General features: G+C 37.0%; 1 protein-coding gene across 1 annotated transcript in view; it reads left to right on the forward strand.

The window, feature by feature from the left end:
* ZDHHC15 (zinc finger DHHC-type palmitoyltransferase 15) overlaps positions 1 to 24,775 on the forward strand; it is a 108,020-nt gene that overhangs the window by 42,747 nt on the left and 40,498 nt on the right. The window contains exons 4-10 of the mRNA XM_040265655.1: positions 2,645 to 2,765; positions 7,992 to 8,061; positions 9,667 to 9,699; positions 10,406 to 10,526; positions 15,732 to 15,864; positions 17,610 to 17,736; positions 19,911 to 20,014. Coding sequence (XP_040121589.1) covers positions 2,645 to 2,765; positions 7,992 to 8,061; positions 9,667 to 9,699; positions 10,406 to 10,526; positions 15,732 to 15,864; positions 17,610 to 17,736; positions 19,911 to 20,014 — 709 coding nt within the window. The remainder of the gene's footprint in view (positions 1 to 2,644; positions 2,766 to 7,991; positions 8,062 to 9,666; positions 9,700 to 10,405; positions 10,527 to 15,731; positions 15,865 to 17,609; positions 17,737 to 19,910; positions 20,015 to 24,775) is intronic.

A 24,775-nucleotide genomic window follows, 5' to 3' on the forward strand; every position in this document is an offset into this window, starting at 1 on the left:
TCCTTCCAAAGAAATCCCAGGGCTGATCTCCTTCAGAATGGACTGGTTGGATCTCCTTGCAGTCCAAGGGACTCTCAAGAGTCTTCTCCAACACCACAGTTCAAAAGCATCAATTCTTCGGCGCTCAGCCTTCTTCACAGTCCAACTCTCACATCCATACATGACCACAGGAAAAACCATAGCCTTGACTAGACGGACCTTAGTCGGCAAAGTAATGTCTCTGCTTTTGAATATGCTATCTAGGTTAGTCATAAGTTTTCTTCCAAGGAGTAAGCATCTTTTAATTTCATGGCTGCACCACCATCTGCAGTGATTCTGGAGCCCAAAAAAATAAAGTCTGACACTGTTTCCACTCTTTCCCCATCTATTTCCCATGAAGTGACGGGACCGGATGCCATGATCTTCGTTTTCTGAATGTTGAGCTTTAGGCCAACTTTTTCACTCTCCTCTTCACTTTTATCAAGGGGCTTTTTAGCTCCTCTTCACTTTCTGCCATAAGGGTGGTGTCATCTGCATATCTGAGGTTATTGATATTTCTTCCAGCAATCTTGATTCCAGCTTGTGTTTCTTCCAGTCCATCATTTCTCATGATGTACTCTGCATATAAGTTAAATAAGCAGGGTGACAATAGACAGCCTTGACGTACTCCTTTTCCTATTTGGAACTAGTCTGTTGTTCCATGTCCAGTTCTAACTGTTGCTTCCTGACCTGCATGCAGATTGCTCAAGAGGCAGGTTAGGTGGTCTGGTATCCCCATCTCTTTCAAAATTTTCCACAGTTTATTGTGATCTACACAGTCAAAGGCTTTGGCATATTCAAGAAAGCAGGAATAGATGTTTTTCTGGAACTCTCTTGCTTTTTCCATGATCCAGCGGATGTTGGCAATTTGATCTCTGGTTCCTCTGCCTTTTCTAAAACCAGCTTGAACATCAGGGAGTTCACAGTTCACGTATTGCTGAAGCCTGGCTTGGAGAATTTTGAGCATTACTTTACTAGCGTGTGAGATGAGTGCAATAGTGCGGTAGTTTGAGCATTATTTGGCATTGCCTTTCTTTGGAGTTGGAATGAAAACTGACCTTCTCCAGTCCTGTGGCCACTGCTGAGTTTTCCAAATTTGCTGGCATATTGAGTGCAGCACTTTCACAGCATCATCTTTCAGGATTTGAAACAGCTCAACTGGAATTCCATCACCTCCACTAGCTTTGTTCGTAGTGATGCTTTCTAAGGCCCACTTGACTTCACATTCCAAGATGTCTGGTTCTAGATTAATGATCACATCATCATGACTATCTTGGTCATGAAGATCTTTTTTGTACAGTTCTTCCATGTATTCTTGCCACGTCTTCTTAATATCTTCTGCTTCTCTTAGGTCCATACCATTTCTGTCCTTTATCGAGCCCATCTTTGCATGAAATGTTCCCTTGGTATTTCTAATTTTCTGGAAGAGATCTCTAGTCTTTCCCAATCTGTTGTTTTCCTCTATTTCTTTGCATTGATCGCTGAAGAAGGCTTTCTTATCTCTTCTTGCTATTCTTTGGAACTCTGCATTTAGATGCCTATATCTTTCCTTTTCTCCTTTGCTTTTCGCCTTACAACTTAATCATAAGCATAGTTTATCAGCAACAGGATCCTGGCAGCAAGGTTCAGTTCAGTTCAGTTCAGTTCAGTCGCTCAGTCGTGTCCGACTCTTTGCGACCCCATGAATTAGCACGCCGGGCCTCCCTGTCCATCACCAACTCCCGGAGTTCACTCAGACTCATGTCCATCGAGTCAGTGATGCCATCCAGCCATCTCATCTGTCGTCCCCTTTTCCTCCTGCCCCCAATCCCTCCCGGCATCAGAGTCTTTTCCAATGAGTCAGCGCTTCGCATGAGGTGGCCAAAGTACTGGAGCTTCAGCTTTAGCATCATTCCTTCCAAAGAACACCCAGGACTGATCTCCTTTAGAATGGACTGGTTGGATCTTCTTGCATTCCAAGGGACTCTCAAGAGTCTTCTCCAACACCACAGTTCAAAAGCATCAATTCTTCAGCACTCAGCTTTCTTCACAGTCCAACTCTCACATCCGTACATGACTACTGGAAAAAACATAGCCTTGAGTAGATGGACCTTTGTTGGCAAAGTAATGTCTCTGCTTTTTAATATGCTATCTAGCTTGGTCATAACTTTCCTTCCAAGGAGTAAGCGTCTTTTAATTTCATGGCTGCAGTCACCATCTACAGTGATTTTGGAGCCAAAAAGACACAAAAGTCTGACACTGCTGGCAGCGAGGTATCACTTATTAACATGCAACATCATATTATGGTATAGTGGAATGGAAGTGGCATAAGTCTTGGTAAACTGGTTTGGGTCTTAGTTTTGCTGCTTTTACCATTTGAGTTGAGTATGACCATAGACAAGGTACTTAGATTTTATTTTCTTAGGTTATAAAACAATATTACCTATCACTTAGAGTTATGAATATTGAGATAATAGCCAGATAAGATAAATGAGATAATTATCCAGAGAAAGTTAAAAGCCAAATTGTTACCTGAATATCAAAGGGTAGGTAACAAATATTTTCATCTAAATAGATGTTGTTGTTGTCTTTAATCTTTTCTGTGAACCTTCGAAAGTAAAGTCTTGCCTCTCACTTTTCCTTGCAGTTCCACTTGTCCTATACAGACAAGGAGCGCTATGAAAATGAAGAGAGACCTGAGGTCCAGAAGCAGATGCTTGTTGATATGGCTAAGAAGCTTCCAGTTTACACAAGAACTGGGAGTGGAGGTCAGTTCATCCAAAGTCATTTAGGGAGGCAGATCTACAAGGATCTCAGAAAGACTGAGTCATAAATATCCTCAGTCTAGCCCACTTTTCCCTTCTTTCTTCTGAGAAACACCATGGAGTTTTTTCTCAACATAGTATAAAAAATGTCAAACATTTATGGAATAATTACCTTATAAACATCTGTATACCCAACACTGGAGTCTACCACTAATATTTAACTGCATTGCTTTATCATGTATCTAAAAGTCCATTCCTCTATCCATCATCCATCAGGCTGTCTTTTTTTAAAAAATCTTTATTGAAGTATAGTTGATTTACAATTTTGTGTTCGTTTCTGATGTATAGCAAAGTGATTCAGTTAAACATATACAAATGTATATATATTCTTTTTCATATTCTTTTCCATTACATTTTATTACAGGATACTAAATACAGTATTCTGTGCTATACAGTAGGTCCTTATTGTTTATTTTATATATAGTAGTTTGTATCTGCTAACCCCAAACCTCTAATTTATCTATTCCCCACAACGTTTCCCTTTGGTAATCATAAATTTGTTTGCTATGACTGTGAGTCTGTTTCTGTTTTGTAAATAAATTATTTATATTGTATTTCAGATTCCACACGTGTGATATCATATGGTATTTGTCTTTGTCTGACATCATTTAGTGTGATCATCTCTAGGTCCATCCATGTTGCTGCAAATGGCATTATTTCATTCCTTTTGATGTCTGAGTAGTATTGCATTGTGTGCCACAACTTCTTTGTTCATTCGTCTATTGATGGACATTTAGGTTGCTTCCATGTCTTGGCTATTGTATATAGTATTGCAGTGAACATTGGGGTATATGTATCTTTATGAGGTATTGTTTTCTCCAGATATGTGCCCAGGAGTGGGATTGCTGGGTCATATGGTTTCTTAAGGAACCTCCATACTGCTCTCCATAGTAGCCATGCTAATTTACATTCCCACAGAGTAGGAGGTCTCCCTTTTCTCCATACACATCCCCTCCAGCGTTTGTTATTTGTAGACTTTTAAATGATGACAAGCCATCTTATTTTTTTAATATTTATTTATGACTATTCTGGGTCTTCATTACTGCATGCAGGCTTTATCTAGTTGCAGCGAGTGGGGGCCACTCTTCCTTGTGATGCTTGGGCTGCTTATTTCAGTGCCTTCTCTTGTTGAGGAGTGCAAGCTTCAGTAGGGCTTAGTTGCTCTTCAGCATGTGGGATCTTCCTGGGCCAGGGATCAAACCCATGTCCCCTGCATTGGCAGCTGTATTCTTAATCAATGGACCACCACAGAAATCCCATCTTATTTTTTGATGCATTCCAAAGTACCCAGTTCAGTTCAGTTCAGTTCAGTCAGTCGTGTCCGACTCTTTGTGACCCCATGAATCGCAGCACGCCAGGCCTCCTTGTTCATCACCATCTCCTGGAGTTCACTTGAACTCATGTCAATCGAGTCGGTGATGCCACCAGCCATCTCATCCTGTCGTCCCCTTTTCCTCCTGCCCCCAATCCCTCCCAGCATCAGAGTCTTTTCCAATGAGCCAACTCTTCGCATGAGGTGGCCAAAATACTGGAGTTTCAGCTTTAGCATTAGTCTTTCCAAAGAACACCCAGGACTGATCTCCTTTAGAATGGACTGGTTGGATCTCCTTGCAGTCCAAGGGACTCTCAAGAGTCTTCTCCAACACCACAGTTCAAAAGCATCAATTTTCGGCACTCAGCTTTCTTCACAGTCCAAATCTCACATCCATACATGACCACTGGAAAAACCATAGCCTTGACTAGATGGACCTTTGTTGGCAAAATAATGTTTCTGCTTTTCAATATGCTATCTAGGTTGGTCATAACTTTCCTTTCAAGGAGTAAGCGTCTTTTAATTTCATGGCTGCAATCACCATCTGCAGTGATTTTGGAGCCCAAAAAAATAAAGTCTGACACTGTTTCCACTCTTTCCCCATCTATGTCCCATGAAGTGATGGGACCAGAGGCCATGATCTTCGTTTTCTGAATGTTGAGCTTTAGGCCGACTTTTTCACTCTCCACTTTCACTTTCATCAAGAGGCTTTTTAATTATTCTTCACTTTCTGCCAAAAGGGTGGTGTCATTTGTATATCTGAGGTTATTGATATTTCTCCTAGCAATCTTGATTCCAACTTGTGCTTCTTCCAGCCCAGCGTTTCTCTTGATGTACTCTGCATATAAGTTGAATAAGCAGGGTGACAATATACAGCCTTGACGTACTCCTTTTCCTATTTGGAACCAGTCTGTTGTTCCATGTCCAGTTCTAACTGTTGCTTCCTGATCTGCATACAGATTTCTCAAGAGGCAGGTTAGGTGGTCTGGTATTCCCATTTCTTTCAGAATTTTCCACAGTTTATTGTGATCCACACAGTCAAAGGCTTTGGCATAGTCAATAAAGCAAATAGATGTTTTTCTGGAACTCTCTTGCTTTTTCCATGATCCAGCAGATGTTGGCAATTTGATCTCTGGTTCCTCTGCCTTTTCTAAAACCAGTTTGAACATCAGGGAGTTCACGGTTCATGTATTGCTGAAGCCTGGCTTGGAGAATTTTGAGCATTACTTATTCCTTCCAAGGAGTAAGCGTCTTTTAATTTCATGGCTGCAATCACCATCTGCAGTGATTTTGGAGCCCAAATAAAGTCTGACACTGTTTCCACTCTTTCCCCATCTATTTCCCATGAAGTGATGGGACCAGATGCCATGATCTTCGTTTTCTGAATGTTGAGCTTTCAGCCATCTTTATCACTCTCCTCTTTCACTTTCATCAAGAGGCTTTTTAGTTCCTCTTCACTTTCTGCCAAAAGGGTGGTGTCATCTGCATATCTGAGGTCATTGATATTTCTCCCAGCAATCTTGATTCCAGCTTGTGTTTCTTCCAGTCCAGAGTTTCTCATGATGTACTCTGCATAGAAGTTAAATAAGCAGGGTGACAATATACAGCCTTAATGTACTCCTTTTCCTATTTGGAACCAGCCTGTTGTTCCATGGCCAGTTCTAACTGTTGCTTCCTGACCTGCATATAGGCTTCCCATCTTGATATTTCTAAATTTCTTGAAGAGAATCTCTAGTCTTTCCCATTATGTTGTTTTCCTCTATTTCTTTGCATTGATTGCTGAGGAAGGCTTTCTTATCTCTTCTTGCTATTCTTTGGAACTCTGCATTCAGATGCTTATATCTTTCCTTTTCTACTTTGCTTTTCACTTCTCTTCTTTTCACAGCTATTTATAAGGCCTCCCCAGACAGCCATTTTACTTTTTTGCATTTCTTTTCCATGGGGATGGTCTTGATCCCTGTCTCCTGTACAATGTCACAAACCTTCGTGTATAGTTCATCAGGCACTCTATCTATCAGATCTAGTCCATTAAATCTATTTCTCACTTCCACTGTATTTAAAAATTTATCATTCATTTTGTTTGAGGATTATTGCATGCTGGTTTTTAAAAAGTCTTCATGCATACTGAAGTATGGTGAAAAGGAAATGTCAGGAAATTTTCTATATAATTCCAAACAGTAGTAAGCAGAATGGTGTAGCAGAGAATAGATTACAAACTAGAGTTATGTGGGATGAGTTGGACCCAGAGATGTATTCTGTCTGATCTCTTATATTTCTTTTAATACTTTGCATTTTTTACTAATTTTTAACAATTCGAATATTTCTTCATGAAAATCCACATTTCTGACTTCTTTTGAAAACTCAGACACTGGCAACATTCGCTCTGTATTTCCCAGTGGCAAAAATTAGCTAGAGCCAAGTGGTAGTGCCTGTTTAAACAAGGCATGCATCCTGAGGTTCTTCACTAATCACTGTTCCCTCAACCATTGAAGCATTTGTTCACATCGTTGATACACAGTAATAGAGAGGGCTTCTCTGAGGCAATGTCATGTGATCTGGGACTCAAATAAGAAAAAATTACTTGCAAAAATTCCCTGGTGGTCCAGTGGTTAGGACTCAGTGCTTTTACTTGCTGGGGCCAGGCTCAGTCCCTGATTGGGGAACTAAGATCCTGCAAGCCACACAGCATGGCCAAAAAACAGGGGGACTTACCATGCTAAGAGTATTGAAAATCCATTGAAGGTTTTTAGTGGAGAGTGATAAGATCTGATTTAGATTTTGACAAATCATTTGGCTATTCTGTAAAGAATGTATTGTGAAGGGGCAAGAATGAAAGCAAAGTGAATAATTAGTAATTATTGCAGTCTTCTAAATTAGAAGTGATAGTGGCTTAAACTTGATAGTGGCATTTGACCATATTTTTAAAAACATGCTGAAGGACCTAAACGTGCATGTCTGTTGTAGAATGAACACAGAAACTCTGCTGAATGAATAGTTCATTATGTTGAATCAGTTATGTGTGCTTAAGGTACACTTTAGATGGAATTTTTATATTAGCTCAAATTATTCATAATTTTGCTAAACTTAATAATCATATTAAACAGGCATACTCTATCAATGAACACAGAGAAAATTAGAAGGAAAGGAAACTGTCTTTTATCTAAGGAAATAAAGAAAAGAAGGAAGAAGGTAGAGAGGGAAGGAGAAATATTATTTATATCATATTTACAAAGTGAAGAGAATCCTGAACTAAAGGGTCATGAAAACTCTACAAGTCACAGCCCTGCCACTGCCACTTGCTTACTATGTGACTTTGTGTAAGTCACTTGATATGGCTCAGGTCTTTATTTTCTTTATCTGCAGAATGGTCAATTGAATTAATTGTTCTAGAATGTCTCTTCTATTATTCAAATTCTTATTCTAATAACCATCCTGTTTACCATACCTTAGGAGTTTTATCCTCTTGATATAGTCCAAACTCTGGAGACAGGAGATAAATGATGAATTCTGTTTTCATATAGGAAACTTGGAGTAAACAGAGAGTAAATGATTTCCCCAAAATAACTCAAGTAATTGACAGTATAGTCTGTTTCATAATATAGAATTTTATGATCAGATATCCAGATATGAAAACTTCTCCCCTTACACTCATCCTCCAAAAGGTGCTTTTAAGATTTATCCAACAGGGAAAAAATACACACCACAATTGCCTTATGTGATCTTTTGCTTGTTTACTTGAAATGAGGTGAGTTTGGGTACCTGTAATCAGTGTATAACAAGTCATCTAGATAGGCTAGTAGGATATTTGGTGTCTTATTGATCCCTAATCAATGCTAACTACCTTGTTTTTCCTGTAGCTGTAAGATTCTGTGACCGGTGCCATTTGATAAAGCCGGATCGCTGCCACCACTGTTCTGTCTGTGCCATGTAAGTGACAGCCATAATTCCCCTGGGCTAAGCTTGGCCACTGATGGTTGCCTTGACAATCAAGTGACTTATCCTAATATGTTGATCCTAAAGAGCATTTTCTTTCAATCATGAGTACATGCCAAATACCCTAATAGAGATGATGATGATTCAAACTATTCTAAAGATAAGAAAGAGAAATCAAACCACATTTTTAAAAATAAACATTTTAGTTGAGAACAGTTTTAGATTTATAGAATTATTGTAAACATAGTTTTTATATGTCCTGTACCATTTTCCCTATTATTATCTTGTGTTAATATGGTGCATTTGTGAAAATTAATGAACCAACATTAATTTTTTTTAAATTTTTAACCAAAGTCCATACACTATTTAGATTTCCTCAGTTTTTCTCTAATATCCTTCTTCTGTTCCAGGTTACCATTTAGTTGTCATGTCTTCATAGGCTCCTCTTAGCTGTGACAGTTTCTCAGACTTTACTTATTTTTGATAACCTTGACAGTTTTTAGAATTGTCAGATATTTTGTAGAATACTCTCAGGATTTGTCTGATATTTTTCTCATGATTAGATTTGGGTAATGTCTTTTGGGAGAGGAACACTAGAAAGGTTAAGAGTCATTTTCATTGAATCATATCAAGGGTAAATACTATAGACATAACTTATCACTGCAGTGCTAATCATCTGACTGAGGAGTGTTTGTGGATTTTTTCCACTGTAAAGCTACTCTTCCTCCACCCTGTCTTCTATAATGTACTCTGTAGAAGGAAGTTTCAGTGTGCAGCCAACACTAAAGGAATGTTATCCTCCCCCGACCCCACCCTGAAGGCACAATATCTACAAAAATTATGTGGACTTACTCTATATGGGAGAGTTGTCTCTTCTCCCTCATTTATTTATTCAATCATTTACTTATATCAATATGTGAAAGTTGCTGAATAGTGTTCGACTCTTTGTGACCCCATGGATTGTAAAATCCATGAAATTCTCCAGGGCAGAATACTGGAGTGGGTAGCCTTTCCCTTCTCCAGGGAATCTTCCCAACCCAGAAATCAAACCAGGGTCTCCTGCATTACAGGCAGATTCTTTACCAACTGAGCCATCAGGGAAGCCCATGTGGGCATGGATAATAATTTTATCTTTGGGGTTCTAAGTGCTACTTAATTTTATTACTCAAATTCCTTCAGCTTTGTAAAATCCCAGTTTTATGTTAATAAATATAATCTTCATGTCCTTCTTAAGTGTTTGTTTCATCCATGTTTCTCTTAACCTTGATTCAAGCACAGGCTGTGGTCATGTTTTATTTTATACTTTTATTCAACTAAGTAAGTAAAATTAGGGGAGATATCTTGCACCTATTCTCTGTGTCAATATCCTATAGTTCCCAATGGCCTTTAAAGTTTGAATTTTAGGCATGTAACTTGCTGCCAACAAGATCCTAAAGTTTAGTGATTGGCTTATCCTAGGAATAACTGAGGACACAATAGTTTTGGAGAAGCTATAGTGGAAATCTAGGGATGAGTGTACTGGTACCATGTAAAAAATACTGCTGGATACCTTGAATTCAATTCTGAAATTTATCACACTGTATTTTGTTCCTTTTGTAGGTGTGTTTTAAAAATGGACCATCATTGCCCATGGTATGTCCTTTTGATTCATTTCTCTCATCTAATAGGGTCAAAGTTGCTCAATATGCCTACTTTCCTAAACATAGTTGTAAAATGCCTGTTTCTGCTACCAAAATTCGTTGAGCTTTGTATTTGTGTAGGTAACAGAGAAGGCATAACATTTTAAAGCAAGAATAAATATACCACCAATGGTGTGACAATGAATTCCTGGTGTCACAGAATTAATGGTCTCTTGTCCATTAGCTATAATAATGAAAGAGAGCACAAATAGTTCTCTTTGACATTACACAATTCAGTTCTGTTTTTAGCATTTTGATGTTTGAAATACTCTAGATTATTAATTTAAGCAATTCTTTTCCAAATTTTGTATGTCTGACCCAGAGAACCAGTATGAAACCATGATAAAGAGAATATACCATACTATAGTAAGTATAGTTGCTGAGATTCTAGTAGGTTTTCAGAATCCAAGATCCAGGTTTGTTTGGGTGTGTCAGGAACCTATTATATAGGCCAGGTGTTTCTGTGTCTATAAATAAAAGGAAAAACAAGTGAGACATGAACTTATTTTTCCAATCTGTTCCTATTAAGGGACTTCAATTTCTGTTTTCTGTACAGCAGAAAATGAAGCAGCAGGGGTAACATATTTCACTGTCTCTCAGTGTGTTCTAAATCAATGGATCCTGATTTCAAATGTTTTTCTTTTTTTTCCCCTTTTTAGGGTTAATAACTGCATTGGATTTTCCAACTATAAATTCTTCCTTCAGTTCTTAGCTTATTCTGTTCTCTATTGCCTGTACATTGCTACAACGGTCTTCAGCTATTTCATCAAATACTGGAGAGTAAGTTAAATAGTCCAGAAGGGTTCCCCCTTCTGGTCCCTTCCCCCCAGAATAAATACACACCTGCTCCCATCTGTCACCTTGTTCAAATTACTTTTTTTTTTAACATTTTTTAGTAGTTAATACTGAATTAATCAGAAAGGAAGAAACAGTAAACGAGTCTCCCATGTTACATATTCTGAGATTTAGGAGGCTATTATTTAGATGTCAGCTAAACAATTTACTATTACATATGAGAACCTTGTTGGGCCTCCAGGAACCTAATCTCTTTACTCTTACTGATTCTTTACAATGTATTTATCTAATCAAGTTTTAAAAATCTACTTCTTACCAATTTTAGGTTTGAAAAATGTTGAAACTAATTCTAAATCCCTAGTTTCCTGAGACAAAGGCTGACGAAGTACTCCCTCATTGCCAGAAAATACTTTCTAATTCCCTGTTCAAAGGAGATTTAATTCCTATTTGATTCCTATTCCTATTGGAAAGAAATCTTCACAAAAGACCAAATGAAAAGGAAGAAATAAGTGAAACATGAACTTGTTTTTACAGTCTCTCCCTATTAAGGAACTTATTTGAACTTTGACAAACTCTGGGTTGGCTTTTAGGATAACTGAGTTCTCATACTGGCTCTGCTACCTGCTTCACTGGCTCTTTGCCAAGATCAAATGAAACAGATGTTGAAAGTACTTTACCTTTCAAAACATGATTCCAGTAATTATAATGAAATATTTTTTTAAAAATCCTTTCACCTTTCTTCTGCTTGAAGATATCAGTTATATTGCATCTATTCCTAAAAGAATTGAAGGCAGATTTTCAGTTCATATATGTTTACAGGATCTGACAGCAGTATAGTAAAATATATATTTTTTAAAATTTCATGCCAAAGAACTCCAGAATATATGTCTTTCCCACAACTACAATTATTAAGAAATAACCTTACATGATGAGGGCTTTCCAAAATGAACTGGTATAGCAAAAAAAAGTTGTGGGCCGAGCTACTAGTTATTACTTTAGGAATTGAACAAGAGCCTGTATAACAGGAATATCTCACCTCAAGTGGAGAGGTAAAGCAAGTGACTAGAATCTAGGTTATCAAAAACTGGAGGAAAAAGGAGAAAGACAAGGCAGTAAGAATCTAAATAGCTGAGAATATATAAATTATTAATTAGTACTTTCATCTGTACTAGTGTAGAAAATTACAGAGGTATGGACTTTCTATTCTCCCCTCAACTTGCTTAATCAATTCCCATATCTAATAACTTTAAGAATCAGTAATTATATAATGCATATCAAAATCTTCAACTCAGGAATACCAAATTATAAGCAGAAGTGAAGTTTTCTCACAAATTTTCCCAAAATACAAAATGCGTCATCATCCTTGTGTCTCTTCTTTGGCTGCTTTTCCGCATCACAGGATCTCTTATCTGTTGCCCAGGTTTCCATTGCCTGTTTGGCATTCTCTTCACATACTGAATGAACTACTACCTTGACCATAAAGAAAATCTCCTGCATCCAGTTCAGCAGGGAAAGTATCAGCCTTGGTCTTCACTACAGACTTTACTTGGTCCTTGATACAGTAAGCTACTGTTAAAGAACTAGTTGTATTTCATACATTTGCCTTGGGCCCTCCTACCTAGCCAGTAATCAAATACCATAATGCTAGCCCAGTGCAGTATGCTTCTTTTACTCTTAAAAGATAATATCTGGATATGAATTAATCTGCAGAAATGCACCAGTATACACAAGCACTATCAGAGGTAAACATAGCCCTCTCCTTTTCCTATTCCTTCATTTTTTTTCTCTCTGCAGTAGACTACTTCATACCTGACAGATGAGAGGCAAGGAAACATGCCCTGGCTTGCCTTCATCATGAAAAGGGCAATGACATTTCAGAGAAGTGCTTCTTTGCAGCCTCTCTAGCCAGAGAGCACTTTGGTGTGGCTTTCTCAGTTTAAATTGAGTCTTCCCCTAAAATGAAAAGTAAATGGTGCCATGTATTTTAAAAACCATATATCAAGGAGATTAGCTGTGTTCCTAAGAACAGCAACCTCCATTTGTATGGTACTTTACCATTTTCAAAGCACTTTCATATCTATTATCTCATCTTATCCTCACCACAACCTTGTGAAGTAAGTAGAAGGAAGTATTAGTCTCATTTAAATATTATAAACTGAGGGTCATAGTAGCTAAGTGACTTGTTCAGGATCACCCAGCTTCTAAGTTTCAAAGCAAGAACTGAACTGACTCTCAGCCCAGTAATCTTAAACACTGTACCATGTCTTATTGCCCATTATGATCCTGCTATAAAGAAGTTCTACCTCCTTTGGAATACATAATTCAGAATACCATCGATTATGGTTCTTCTCTCAATGTTAACTTAAAGAGTAGTTACTTTGATAGGAAATTGATATTTGCTTTATGAAAAAGTAATATACACCTCTCACATGGGGCCAAGAATCTCTTCATAGAGACATAGAATTCTTTTATTTTTATTTTTTTTAATTTTTATTTTTACTTTATTTTGCTTTACAATACGGTATTGGTTTTGCCATACATTGACATGAATCAGCCATGGGTGTACATATAAGTTCCCAATCCTGAACCCCCCTCCCACCTCCCACCCCATATCATCTCTCTGGATCATCCCCATGCACCAGCCCCAAGCATCCTGTATCCTGTATTGAATATAGACTGGCGATTCGTTTCCTACCTGATAGTATACATGTTTCAATGCCATTCTCCCAAATCATCCCACCCTCTCCCTCTCCCACTAGAACTGAGATGATAGTATTATTCTACCTGTATTCCCCTGAATTGCTTCTAGTGGTTATTGCTTTGAGTAATTTAGCTTGGTTATCTCCTGAGAAGGTAATTTTAAACATAGGGTCACTTTCTTCTATCAAAAAAGCTAAATATCTAAGGAGTTTATCAAAGGACAACACAATAGATATGCTTTGGCAGACAGAAGAGATTTCTGTAGGAGCAATTCAGGGAGGAAAGACTCTCAGCTCAGCTACTCAGAGTGTAAACTGACTTTATATCAGTCCCTGCTACCCAGCCATTTGCTACTGTCCATTTAAACATGAAAGATAAGTAAAATAAATGTGAGCTTGAAAATATAAAAAAGTAGACATTTTGAAAACAAAAGTCCAGCCAGTCAAAAACCACTGCAAATTCTTTCCTATAAATTTGAAATGAATGAAAGAAAAATCAATTAAATTAAATTTGAGCAGTTAAGCCAAGATTTTGTAGAGGGAACATTTCAAAAGGGAGCTTCACATAAAAGTTCCTGAAGGTCAAAGTCCTTGGTGTTGCTATATCCTGGAGTACTCTTCCCCCAGGCACATTTCACCTAGACCACCCCTCAGCTGAAATCATCTGACTAGTTTACTTCCTCTTATCTTCATCCTTCAAACACATACTCTCTAAAAGATTCCTAATATTTCCTTACACCAATATATATATATATATATATATCTTTTCAAAAAGAAGAAAAAAACTGTACTATCCAAATTTGCCAACTGTTTCTAAGCCTTAATTTTCTCTTTCCAAACTGTAGTAGAACTAGATCCTAATATCAAGGTCCACTTTAACCAAGAATCACCTTTATTACTCAAGAGCATTTGGAAATATTTCAAAGCAATTCATCATACCAAAACAATGATCAGCACAGGAAAGGGGAAATAAAGAAAAGTCATTCTCCCAATTGCTTATCCAAAATTGAAAATGTTTTCTAAGGTTCTCTTTAGAAGACAAAATGTTACATTCTGTGCATGTGATAGAACTTTAGAACATTCATTCTATTATGCTGCTGCTGCTAAGTCACTTCAGTCGTGTCCAACTCTGTGAGACCCCATAGACAGCAGCCCACCAGGGCTCCCCCATCCCTAGGATTCTCCAGGCAAAAACACTGGAGTGGGTTGTCATTTCCTTCTCCAATGCATGAAAGTGAAAAGTGAAAGTGAAGTCGCTCAGTCATGTCCAACCCTCAGCGACCCCATGGACTGCAGCCTTCCAGGCTCCTCTGTCCATGGGGTTTTCCAGGCAAGAGGGGCTGCATTAAAAAAAAAAAAAAACTGTTGCCATATGGAAAATAAGATGTCTCAACTAACTGTGAAAATCTTTAGCTACCTACTTCTACAATTGCCTGTCAAATCTTACTTGATTTTACTGTCTAAACAGCTATTTCATAGGATGTAACATACCAGCACATTCAGCCATTTAAAAAACACATAAAATTTGCAGTAGTTTTTTTTTTAATGTGATGCATCTGTTTTTAATTGTTTTTTAGTCCATTTATATTTAATACAAATTTAATATGTTAGATTTAGGTGTACAGACTTGTTATTTTTACTGGATAGAGAATTGGATTCATTTTTTTTTCTTTCACCAGTTTAAACATATTCTCCTATGTCTTCTAGTCTCCATTGTTTCTGATAAGATGTTAGAGGTAATTTTAAAATTTCCTTTTATTTGGCTGCTTTTAGATTTTATCTGTATCATTAGTTTTATTTTTAGTTTTTAGACACTGACTACAATGTACTTAGGTATGACTTTTATGCACATATCTTTTGTGGGGTGGTTCTTTGAGTTTATTTGGCTCTGTAATTCATGTTTTTTCAAAAAATGACATTATTATTATACTTTTTTATAGTTCAAGTGCACCTTAAGATCAGGTCATGTCTTACAGGTAGAACATTTAAAAATACTACCTATGTATTTTAACTTCATACATATATCACTGTGACATTTTCAATATACATACATCCAAAGAAACATGACATATAAAGTATTCCAGCGTAAGCCACCTTTGAGGCAAGAGGATGAACCATATGATATGACCTCAAGATCACCTCTAGCTAATCACTCATAATTTACAAACTAAATGGAGTACAAGCTTTAAGAAATTGCATACTAATTATGTCCTGAGCATACTTTTTTAACATTACTCTTTTCTAACTGACACATTATATGCTCTATTTTACACTGAACTGCACTTAAGCAAAGATCCATTTAGGCTGTATAGGCCGAAAGCATATCCATAATGTGGAATGGTCATCCACAGAAAGAACTGTTTTGTAAAAATTATACAAAATCTATTTTTAATTATATATATATTTAAAAAGTACTAACCAATACAGAAAGACTACCCAAACCTTACAACTTTAATCCTTTGTTTCTGTTTGTTTATTATTTCTTTTCTAGGGGGAATTGCCTGGTGTTCGCTCTAAGTTCCATGTCCTTTTTCTCCTCTTTGTGGCCTGCATGTTTTTTGTCAGCCTTGTGATTCTCTTTGGTTACCATTGTTGGCTTGTCAGCAGAAACAAAACCACCTTAGGTAAGACTGGATATTAAGACTAGGAAAAAAAAATATGAATATATATCCCTGTGACCAGTGGATTGTTCTCAAGGAAGAGAAAAACTTTGAATGAAGCATTTTAGCTGCAATCACATTTCTTTGCCTCCAAACAGGGACAGATGTAAACACGGAAAGCCATAGTAAATGAAACTTACAGACTAAAGAGAGCATTAGTGAATAAAACCTCACATAAAAAGTGACCACTGCTTTTTATAGTTCATACTGGGTAATAGCTGGAGAAGGAAATGGCAACCTACTCCAGTATTCTTGCCTTGAGAATCCTGTGAACAGAGAAGCCTGGCAGGCTACAGTCCATGGGGTCACAAAGAGTCAGACACGACTGAGCGACTAACACACACACACTGGCTAATAAAGTGTAGTCGCTCAGTACTGTCGGATCTTTGTGACCCCATGGACTGTAGCCTACCAGGCTCCTCCATCCATGGGATTTTCCAGGCAAGAATACTGGAGTGAGTTGCCATTTCCTTCTCCAGGTAGCTCCCTAGATTTGCAGCATAAAAATTTCTGAAAGGTGTTCACATAAGGGAGTGCAGGAAACAATCAGCACAGAAGGGAACATCAGAAGGCAGAGGTCAAGGTCATAAAGATAGAAAAATCTTATTGAGCACTTCTAAAAACATTCTCCTGAGAGAGAATCTAAACCAACAAATCATTGAATATCTACAGTTATCAAGGAGCTGTGTAGGGACTGTGGGAATGAGATAAATACATTGAACAAGTATATTTCTGATGGATCCGGTACAACAGTTGTTTTCATGGTGAAAAAAAATATTTATACTGTATACAAATCAATGCATGAGGGTTAGGAGAAAGTGTCTAACTGTTGAATGTTTAGCCAAGGTAAATTTGAGGAAAGTATAGTGTGAAAAACACTATGTTTTTGGAATTTATTTGCTAATAATTATGACAGCTAAGAAGTATTTGCACTTATTTTCTAAACCAAATATATATGAAGCACTTAGTTGCTAGAGTGGTAGATTAGCACATTTGGTTTAAAGATTAGCCACAATATAGAAAAGTACTAAAAGCTTCATGATAACAGAATCTGAAAAAAGAACAAAAAGGAAATGGCTAGATGCAGCCAGAATCCAACAGTGAAAATGTTTGCTTAATGGGATAAATGTGTATCTAAAAATAATGTGCACTAACATGGTCCAATTTCTATAGTCATTGAGGTGATTATAGTTCACTCATTGACATTTTTTCTGGAGTAAAACTCAGTTTCTTACATTGTAGACTTCAGTGTGAACATCTTCATTTCTGAAATGTTTCAAAACCAAATCAGTGTCATTACTGTCTCTTTATGTGTCATTATTTTGGCACCAGCTCTAAATATAGAGACCATTTGGCTGTTATTACAATTTAGATTCAAGTAAAGCACTGAGATTTGGTCTTTCACTCCTTACATGCAGCACAAAATACATACCATTCCATTACTGTTCGTTGATTTCTATCATCCTGTTTCTTCTGCCTTAAAAAAAAAAAAGAGTGCCAATTCTTTGCATTTAATAAAAACTTGCTTTGTAGTAAAGCAATTATGCTAGTTTTTACTAAATAATTTAACAATAACTAAGAATGAGGGGCCTACGGTACCACAGCAGAAAGACACCATAGAAACAAGTCACATTTATGGAGAACTGTAAAATTATAATAGTCCTGATTATTGCTCTCTTCTTTTCTTCAATTTCCCTGCCCTTCCCTAGAGGCCTTCTGTACTCCAGTGTTTATGAGCGGCCCAGAGAAAAATGGGTTCAACCTTGGCTTCGTCAAAAATATCCAGCAAGTGTTTGGAGATAATAAGAAGTTCTGGTTGATACCTATTGGGTCTAGGTAGGTAATTATTACCAGTGAAAGAAGTTGATGTGGGACCATGACTTGAAGTGGCAATCTAATTTTGACTGTATTATGCAGCAGATATCTGTTCAATGTAAAACTCTATTTCCCAAGTTTTTTATTACTAGGTTAGTGAAAGGGAAAGTCGTTCAGTCATGTCTGACTCTTTGCAAGAGTCAATCCATGGAATTCTCCAGGCCAGAATACTGGAGTGGGTAGCCATTCCCTTCTCCAGGGGATCTTCCCAACCCAGGAATCAAACCGAGGTCTCCCACATTGCAGGTGGATTCTTTACCGGCTGAGTCACTAGGGAAGATAAATCAGGAGGTGAGGGTGTGATAAAATAAGCATTCTTATGCTTTGTTTGTGGCAGTGTAAACTGGTACAAGTCATTTATAAGTGAATTTTGTAAACAACCGATTTTTTCTATATATATATTTGTATGTATTTTTAATCACAGTATACATACTATTTTGAGTTTTACATTTTTCACTTAAAATACAGTGAACATTTCCTCTTATTGTGACATAGTCTTTATAACCATTACCTTTGACTATGTCATATTCCATCCAGGGGAAAAATATATATGTGTATATAAATATATATATATATATTTATACACACACACACACACACACACATATATATATATATGTCCCATGAACAGAGGATCCTGGTGGGGTACAGTCAATGGGGTCGCAAAGAGTTGGACATGATTGAGTGACTAAAGACAGCAAACTATATATATATATATTTCCCATATTGTTAGATGTTTAGGTTGTTACCTAATTATTGGCTGGAAATAATAGCATAATGGACATTTTTGTGTCTAGTTTATCTCTAGCTTTAGCAAAATTCCCAGAAATGGAATGAGTAGAACAATAGACATGGAATTCTTATGTTTTTTGATATATACAAATATAAAGAGAAAAGAAACAACAGAGGGAAAATATACCTCCAAATGCTTTTAGTGCTATGTGTGATATAGTCTTAGAAATTATTTCTCTTATCTTCACTTTTCATAGTTTTGGATTAAATTTTTAATTTAAGAACAAACAAAGATTGATTTAGGGACTGTAGGTAATTCTTATAATTTCAGCAAGAATGAAGGGAAACCAATAAAGGAGAGATGAGCTTATGTCCTCTGAGTGACTTCATGTAGCAGATTAAACTACCATCAACACACTAGCTCTGGTGTAAAGCTTATAGCCTTCTTTCAGTCTCCTTTTAGATCCATTCTTCAGACATCCATTTGTTCATTTATTTGAGGAAACTTTGCTGGTAATTGAGAAAAAAATTCTTATGAAGAGAATTGCCCTAATAGTTCCTCTGTACTGGTTAATATTTTACAGGTTCATTTATTTAAGAGCTGTGGTATATCCTACTGCCCTGTGGTATATCCTACTGCCCTACTAAATCTGTGTTAGTGCATTATGTTGGTTAATAACTATTACCAGCAATTATTTACACCCCACTCACACACATACATACACAAACACACACACAATCACTCCACCAAAGGGAAGTTTCAATGAGTCTTCTTTGAAATAAAGAACAAGAGAAAAAATCAAAGCCCACTCACTTATAATCAGTGTAGTTACATCCTCTGTAGAGAACTATCAATTCTGAGGTAGGATAATAGCCCCCCAGAATCTGCACTCTAAGAAAGGCCTCACTCTGGTGCTTTCCCCCCAGCCCTTAATAACTTTTCTGTCATACAAGTGAAATAATAGGGCATTCAGATATCATTATTATTTATCACCAATTAACTGCAGCTTATCTCCAGTGAATTCAATGACTCTGAATCTGCTAATTTTTCTTGAAAATTTAGAGCCAAAGCAATAATATAACGGGGTATAAATTGCAATCATCATTAAATTATATTTATGAAACTTGCTACGTGTGCATTTTGCTATACTGGGCATTGTGAGAAGCAGTTAAAGAGCTGCTTAAAAACAAAAACAGTCAACACTGATTCAGACAAACAAATGAGATATAGAAATTGAGAGCAATGGAGTAACTAAATGATGCTATTATAAGAGCCTATTCCAGTTTGACTTTAGCTAAAGGGTTTAAATATTTCTAAGAACCTTCCTCCTACTTCTAATAGGGTTATTACCTTCACAAAAAGTCTAGGCTGCAAGATCTCACTGCCTTCATTTTCCCACCAGCCCTGGTGATGGACACTCCTTCCCTATGAGGTCTATGAATGAATCACAGAACCCATTGCTAGCAAATGAAGAGCCCTGGGAAGAAAATGAGGATGACAACAGAGGTAAGTAGGTTGAGAAGGAAGTCTTTTCTCCACTCAATAGACTAATAAAGACTATGTTAACACAACTAATGTGGTGTAGTGGGCATATAGTGTACAGAAAGATTATGCAAGCATGTCAACCTCATAAGTGCTGTTTGGATGGAGAAAGGCAAGTATAGCCAGATTTGTTTAGCAAATATAGGTGGCTTAGGTAGGATTAGATGACAGCTTGAAAGGTTTCTTGCCAGTTTGTGGTATTATAACTTACAACCAATCAGATAGATCAGGAAACATAATAAACATGTTTGTGAACAATTCTGCCAGTGTAACTTGTAGTGCTTTTCTTGAATTGATGCAATCATTGGGCAACAACTCTATCCTAGTTCATGCACATTGGTTACATTTTCTTTAAAATCTCATTCCCATTCTGCTTTAGAATTGTCTAATGCATGAAAAAATAAATGATAGTATATATGAACAAGGCTACACATCCATATAGTATACTTTTCTAAAAGGCAGCCCTCAAAGGAAAAATAAACAGAACTTTGCCCTCCACATTTCTCCCATCAAATTATTGAGTCATCTTGAGATATTTTGGTGAAGAGCTAAAAGTTAAGTTCTCATGTCATATATTCCATTGCCACCAGTCTTTGTCTCCATGTGATATTATGCTTACTTCTGTGCCTCCAACATTTATTTATGTTGTTAGTACCAGGCTGGTCCCAATAATGCAGTAACTGACAGAAATTTTGAGTGGGAACTTGCAGTAGTTATCACAAACTATACCTGGAATGAATACAGCTGAATAAGGACCTGGAAAGGCATTGAGATGGGGAGAAGAGGTGGGAAACAAGCCTATCTAAATGTTTCCCCAGTTAGATATCTAGTTGTTTCTCTACCAGAAGTCCAGTTTTAGAATAAGGCACTGTCACTAGGACTAAGTAAGACAAAATGGTGCCAAATCTATAGATAGAAAAAGGAAGGAGCTCTTACCCAGTCCAAAGAACTTATTAACACAAGCAACTCCCTTTACCTCTCCCTGATGACTCTGATTCTTTTCCCTTGTAGGTTATTACAAAATACTGAGTATAGTAACCTGGGCTGTACAGTAGGTAGATGCCAGCCTTATTTTAGTACAGCAACATATGAGGTAAAGAAACACCTTTATGAAGTCAAGAGATTAAAGAGATTTCTCGGATGAGATTAATGTATATACCTGCATAGAAAAAAAATCTGCAAATGAAAAGTGACAGATTGATGTATTGTTCTGAGAAGATTTTCTGTGGTTCTTATGACTTTTTATTAATTTTAACAATATAAATAATTCATAAACATATGAATGACTGAAGTAATAAAACATATATAGAATAAAATCCCATTTGACTACCACAGCAAATTCTGACCATTTCATCACTTATTACCCTAATTTTTCATCTTTTTAAATTTAATTTTTATTTTATATTGGAGTATAGCTAATTTATGACTTCCCTCATAGCTCAGTCGGTAAAGAATCTGCCTGCAGTGCAGGAGACCTGGGTTCGATTCCTGGGTCAGGAAGATCCCCTGGAGAAGGAAATGGCAACCCACTCCAGTATTCTTGCCTGGAATATCCCATGGACAGAGGAGCCTGGTGGGCTACAGTCCACGGGGTCGCAAGAGTCAGACATGACTTAGCAACTAAACCACCACCACCATAGCTAATGTACAGTGTTGTGTTACTTTCAGGTATACAGCAAAGTGATTCAGTTATACAAATAACATATATCAATTCTTTTTCAGATTATTTTCCCATGTGGGTTATTACAGAATATTGAGTAGAGTTCCCTGTGCTATATAGTAGTTCCTCACTACTAACCTATTTTATATATAGTAGTTCAGTTCAGTCTCTCAGTCATGTCCGACTCTGCAACCCCATGGACTGCAGCATGCCAGGGCTCGCTGTCCATCACCAACTCCCGGAGTTTACTCAAACTCATGTCCATTGAGTTGGTGACGCCATCCAGCCATCTCATCCTCTGTCATCCCCTTCTCCTCCTGCCCCCAATCCCTCCCAGCATCAGGGTCTTTTCAAATGAGTCGGCTCTTGGCATCAGGAGGCCAGAGTATTGGAGTTTCAGCTTCAGCATCAGTCCTTCCAATGAACATTCAGGGCTAATTTCCTTTAGGATGGACTGGTTGGATATCCTTGCAGGCCAAGGGACTCTCAAGAGTCTTCTCCAATACCACAGTAGTATGTATATGTTAATCCCAAACTCCTAATTTAAACCTCCCTTCACCTTTCCCCTTTGGTAACCATAAACTTGTTTTTTAAGTCTGTGAGTCTGTTGTGTAAATAAGTTGATTTTTATCATTTTTTAGATTGTACAAATAAATGATATCACTTGGTATTTGTCATTGTCTGACCTACTTCACTTAATATGATCATCTCTAGTTCCATCTACGTTGCTTCAAATGGCATTGTTTCTCTCCTTTTATGTCTGAGTAATATTCCATTGTGTGTATATATACACCACATCTTTATTCATTCCTCTGTTAATGGATATTTAGATTGCTTCCATGTCCTGGCTATTCTAAATATTAACAGTGCTGATATGAACTTTGGGGTGGATGTATCTTTTGAAATTATGGTTTTCTCCAGATATATGCCCAGGAGTGGGATTGCTAGATCATATGGTAACTCTACTTTTAATTTTTCAAAGAACCTCCATACTGTTCTTTTTTTTTTAATTTATTTATTTATTTATTTTTAATTTTTACTTTACAATTCTGTATTGGTTTTGGCATAGATTGACATGAATCCACCACAAGTGTACATGCGTCCATAGTGGCTGCACCAATTTTCATTCCCACCAACAGTGTAGTTCCCTTTTCTTCACATCCTCTCTCCAGCTTTTATTGTTTGTTGACTTTTTGATGATGACCATTCTGACCAGTGTGAGATGATACCTTATTGTAGTTTTGATCTGCATTTGCCTAATAATTAGCAATATTGAGCATTTTTTTATGTACTTTTTGGCCATCTGTATGTCTTATTGGGAGAAATGTATATTTAGATCTTCTGACTATTTTCTGATTGGGTTGTTTGTTTGTTTGGTATTGAGCTACACGTGCTGTTTCTATATTTTTTAGATTAATCTGTTGTTGGTCTCTTCATATGCAAATATTTTCTCCCATTCTGTAGGTTGTCTTTTCATTTTCTTTATGGTTTCCTTTGCTGTGCAAAAGCTTTTAAGTTTAGTTAAGTAGAATTTACTTATCTTTTGCTTTTATTTTTTAATTTTATTAATTTTTATTTAAGTATAGTATTGAACATTGCTTTACAATTTTGTGTTAGTTTCTACTGTACAACAAAGTGAATCAGCTATACATATTGATATATCCTCTCCTTTTTGGATTTCCTTCCCATTTAGATCACCAAAGAGCACTGAGTAGAGTTCTCTGAGTTATATAGTATGTGCTCATTAGTTCTCTATTTTATACATAGTATCAATAGTGTCTATATGTCAATCTCAATTTCCCAATTCATCCCATCCCACCTCCTTCTTGGTGTCTCTACTTTTTGCAAATAAGATCATCTGTACCATTTTTCTAGATTCCACATATATTAATATATGATAAAGATGTGGTACATATATACAATGAAATATTACTTGGACATTTGTTTATTATTGTTTTAATTTGAATATTCTAGGAGGTAAATCAATCTGATTTTGGTGTTGACCATCTGGTGATGTCCATGTGTAGAGTCTTCTCTTGTGTTGTTGGAAGAGGGTGTTTGCTATGACCAGTGAATTTTCTTGGCAAAATTCTATTAGCCTTTGCCCTGCTTCATTCCATATTCCAAGGCCAAATTTGCCTGTTACTCCAGGTGTTTCTTGACTTCCTACTTTTGCATTCCAGTCCCCTATAATGAAAAGGACATCTTTTTTGGGTGTTAGTTCTAAAAGCCCTTGTAGGTCTTCATAGAACCATTCAGCTTCTTCAGCATTACTGGTTGGGGCATAGACTTGGATTACTGTGATATTGAATGGTTTGCCTTGGAAACGAACAGAGATCATTCTGTCGCTTTTGAGATTGCATCCAAGTACTGCATTTCGGACTCTTTTGTTGACCATGATGGCTACTCCATTTCTTCTAAGGGATTCCTGCCTGCAGTAGTAGATATAATGGTCATCTGAGTTAAATTCACCCATTCCAGTCCATTTTAGTTCGCTGATTCTAGAATGTTGACATTCACTCTTGCCATCTCCTTTTGACCACTTCCAATTTGCCTTGATTCATGGACCTGAGATTCCAGGTTCCTATGCAATATTGCTCTTTACAGCATCAGACCTTGCTTCTATCACCAGTCACATCCACAACTGGGTATTGTTTTTGCTTTGGCTCCATCCCTTCATTCTTTCTGGAGTTATTTCTCCACTGATCTCCAGTAGCATCTTGGGCACCTACTGACCTGGGGAGTTCCTCTTTCTGTATCCTATCATTTTGCCTTTTCATACTGTTCATGGGGTTCTCAAGGCAAGAATACTGAAGTGATTTGCCATTCCCTTCTCCAGTGGACCACATTCATCAGACCTCTCCACTATGACCGAAATCAGATTGATTATATTCTTTGCAGCCAAAGATGGAGAAGCTCTATACAGTCAACAAAAACAGGACCAGGAGCTGACTGTGGCTCAGATCATGAACTCCTTATTACCAAATTCAGACTGAAATTGAAGAAAGTAGGGAAAACCACTAGACTATTCAGGTATGACTTAAATCAAATCCTTTATGGTTATA

Source organism: Oryx dammah, unplaced genomic scaffold (genome assembly GCF_014754425.2).
Source record: "Oryx dammah isolate SB20612 unplaced genomic scaffold, SCBI_Odam_1.1 HiC_scaffold_23, whole genome shotgun sequence".
NCBI classification, from domain to species: Eukaryota; Metazoa; Chordata; class Mammalia; order Artiodactyla; family Bovidae; genus Oryx; species Oryx dammah.